General features: G+C 38.7%; 1 protein-coding gene across 1 annotated transcript; it reads left to right on the top strand.

Moving 5' to 3' along the window:
• The first annotated feature begins 462 nt into the window (after positions 1-462).
• LOC147816354 (uncharacterized) lies at positions 463-3,408 on the top strand. The gene is made up of 3 exons (XM_087151427.1): positions 463-1,059; positions 1,214-1,712; positions 1,859-3,408. Exons 1-3 carry the CDS (start codon positions 463-465, stop codon positions 3,406-3,408), a joined length of 2,646 nt encoding a protein of 881 aa, XP_087007553.1.
• The last annotated feature ends 496 nt before the right edge of the window (positions 3,409-3,904 follow it).

Raw genomic sequence — 3,904 nt, 5'->3', positions numbered from 1 at the left:
ATAGCTTCATAAATTAATACGTATAGTTCAACTATATTTTTAATTTATTTATCAATAGATGGTGTCCAAAGGGTCTATTAAAGGTACTTACGTATTAACGCAACAAGGCCAAAATTCGCATAAATTGCCAAATTTGGCGACCCTACTTACGGCAACCCTACGTGCTATACGTGGTTTTTCGTAATACCTTATCGAATTTATATGGCGCCAAGCTCAAGCTGTTAATGGCGAAGACGGTTTTCAATCAGTGCTAAAAGCAATAGCCAAAAGATTTCCGCCGAAAAAATATCCGCCGAAAGAATAACTTACTTTATCTATTGGTACCTATGTAGTATATTTGCTAATTCTGAACTCTACTCTCCCACCGAAAAAAGTGTTTATAACCCAGTTAATACTGTCTGGTTTTTATTTTGTAGATACAAGGACAGATTCATCATCGAATTGGATCATTAATAATTAATAATGCCGCGACCAAGACGATCGAATCTTTCCCGACAAAGCCGTGATGCAAGAAGAATACGAAATACTGCAAATGAAAGGACTGAAGAAGAACAAGAAATTGCACGTGAACAGCGCCGCGATAGTATGGCTCGACTTCGTGCTTCTCAATCACGAGAGCAAAGTGAAGCAGCCCGTGAAACAGCTCGGTTGGCAATGCAGAATCGTCGAGCGAACAACAGAGGTCAACAAATAGATAATTTGCGACGCAGAACAAGATATTTATCAAGTGCTGATTTGAATCGAGCAGCGTTTCAATACGATTGCAGCAATGATTACAGCTTGCATCCTAGCGTTTGCATTGGGCAAATGGACGTAGTTTGCGAGTATTGTGGTGCATTAAAGTTTTCCGGAGAAACGCCTGGATTATGCTGCCTTAATGGTAAAGTGAAATTGCCATTGTTGACTCCGCCACCTGAGCCATTGTATTCATTGCTTTGTGGCGAAACACAAGAATCACGCCACTTTCTTGCAAATACTCAAAAATACAATGGTTGTTTCCAGATGACGTCATTTGGGGCAGATATTATCGAAGAACGGGGATTTAATCCGACATTTAAGGTATTTATTTTTGTACTTATATAGAATGTAGTTAAAGAATAACTTACTTTATCTATTGGTACCTATGTAGTATATTTGCTAATTCTGAACTCTACTCTCCCACCGAAAAAAGTGTTTATAACCCAGTTAATACTGTCTGGTTTTTATTTTGTAGATACAAGGACAGATTCATCATCGAATTGGATCATTACTACCTTTCGAGGATACACAGAATAAATTTTTACAAATATATTTCATGGGCAACATGGAAGAACAACTTGATCGACGCCTAGAGATCAATGCAGGAATGAAGCGAGCAATTCTTCAAGACTTGCAGTGTCTGCTTCATGAACATCATGCGTTGGTCAGGTTGTTTAAAAGTGCTTTAGAGCGCATGCCAAGTGATGACTATAAAGTTGTTATCAAAGCAGATAAACGACCATCTGGAACACACGAAAGGACATTTAATGCTCCAACAGTAGACGAAGTTGCCATCCTGATTGTTGGTGAACAATTGGAAAAACGCGATATTGTGCTTACACGTCGCGATACTGGGCAACTGCAACAAATATCTGAAACTCATCGATCATATGACACATTGCAATACCCGCTGATGTTTTGGCAAGGAGAAGATGGATATTATTTTAATATTAAAATGAAAAATCCATTGAATGGTGAGTATCAGTATCATAATTTATTTCATTTATTTGTGAAAGACACTGATTTAAAATAATGTTTATTAAAAAAATGGTTAATGTCTGTATTGTTTGCCTTTAAAATTTGCCTTTGAAATGGTTAATTATCAAATTTTTAATTTCAGGTGAAGAAACTACAAAGAAAGTTAGCTCAATGAATTATTACGCATATCGTTTGATGATTCGTCAAAATGCTGACAACTATTTGCTGCGGTTTCGTCGATTGCTTCAGCAGTATTGCGTTGACATGTATGTAAAAATAGAAACGGAACGTTTAACATTCATTAGGTTGAACCAAGCCAAACTGCGTTCTGATGAGTACATCCATTTACGTGATGCAGTTAGTACTGAAGGAAATGCAGCTAATATTGGTCGATTAACTATTCTGCCGGCGACATACATTGGTAGTCCACGTCATATGCATGAATATGCACAAGATGCAATGACATATGTTCGTCATTACGGTCGGCCCGATCTCTTTATTACTTTTACCTGTAATCCAAAATGGATAGAAATTACTCAATTGCTGCTTCCCGGACAAATATCAAGTGATAGACACGACATCACAGCACGTATATTCAGGCAAAAAATTCGGTCCCTGATGAACTTTAATGTTAAACAACGCGTCTTTGGAGATACTCGATGCTGGATGTATTCAATCGAATGGCAAAAGCGAGGCCTGCCGCACGCACACATTCTTATTTGGTTAGTGGAAAGAATTCAGCCTGACCAAATAGATGATATCATATGTGCTGAGATTCCTGATTATGAAGTCGATCCAGACCTACATGATGTTGTTACTACTAATATGATTCATGGACCGTGTGGTGCCATCAATCCCCAATCACCTTGCATGGTCGATGGAAAGTGCTCTAAACGATATCCACGGAAATTAACGGCGGAGACTGTCACTGGCAATGATGGTTATCCGCTGTATCGGCGTCGATCACCAGATGACAACGGTCGAACTGTCACAACGAAAGTGAAAAGAATGGATTTCGTTGTCGACAACAGTTGGATTGTTCCATATTCGCCACTTATTTCTAAATCGTTCAAGACACATTGCAACGTTGAATACTGCAATTCAGTTAAGTCCATAAAATATATTTGCAAATATGTCACGAAAGGCAGTGATATGGCGGTTTTTGGATTGCAATCCTCGAATACCAACGATGAAATTTCACGCTATCAAGTTGGTCGTTATGTGAACTGTAATGAAGCGATTTGGCGTATATTCGCATTTCCCATTCACGAACGTCATCCTACTGTTACGCATTTGGCGGTGCATCTGGAGAATGGTCAACGAGTATATTTCACGGCTTCGAATGCTACGCAACGTGCTGAAACACCTCCAGCAACTACATTGACCAGTTTTTTTGCAATCTGCCAAAGCGATCAGTTTGCACGAACTTTGCTTTACTCGGAGATGCCACGTTATTATACTTGGAATGCTTCATCGAAGAATTTTCAAAGACGGAAGCAAGGCGATGCGGTTCCTGGGTATCCAGATGTGCGTTCTACTGATGCTCTTGGTCGTATGTATACAGTTCATCCAAAGAATAATGAATGTTTCTATTTGCGGTTGTTGCTGGTAAATGTGCGTGGGCCAACGTCATTTGAGTCACTACGAACTGTTAATGGTGTAATATTCCCAACATATCGGTGCTGCATGTGAAGAATTGAAGTTATTAGAAAACGATAGTCATTGGGATACGACAATCGCTGAAGCCATTATCTCTGCATCTCCAAGTCAGATACGCACATTATTCGCTATCATAATTTCGACATGTTTTCCATCAAACCCATGTAACCTGTGGCACAAATACAAGGATAATATGTCAGAAGATATTTTACATCAAATTCGTGTCAGTTCCAGAAATCACGATATTGAGATGAATGAGGAGATACATAATCGTGCTTTACTATTGATCGAAGATATGTGTTACCTCATGTGCGGTAATTTATTAATCAGGTTAGGAATGCTAGCACCATATCGTGAAATGAATGACGCATTTAATCGAGAATTGGAACGGGAACGTGAATATGATCACCAGGAATTAGATTTAGTAGTTCAAACGAATGTACCCCTGTTGAATTACCAACAAAAGGAAGTTTATGATACTTTAATGAAGGCAATCGATAATGAATATGGTGGTTTATATTTCCTAGAT

This window comes from Parasteatoda tepidariorum, chromosome 1 (genome assembly GCF_982258835.1).
Source record: "Parasteatoda tepidariorum strain Cologne lab strain chromosome 1, Ptep-v5.0, whole genome shotgun sequence".
NCBI lineage: Eukaryota > Metazoa > Arthropoda > Arachnida > Araneae > Theridiidae > Parasteatoda > Parasteatoda tepidariorum.
The sequence above is the reverse complement of the archived record's forward strand: the minus strand, read 5'-3'. Positions and strand labels throughout refer to the sequence as shown.

Coding starts and splice junctions, on each gene's coding strand:
- LOC147816354 (XM_087151427.1), top strand. CDS start 463: ATGCCGCGACCAAGACGATCGAATCTTTCCCGACAAAGCCGTGATGCA. Junction 1,060..1,213: donor GATTTAATCCGACATTTAAG/GTATTTATTTTT, acceptor TTTATTTTGTAG/ATACAAGGACAGATTCATCA. Junction 1,713..1,858: donor AATGAAAAATCCATTGAATG/GTGAGTATCAGT, acceptor TTTTAATTTCAG/GTGAAGAAACTACAAAGAAA.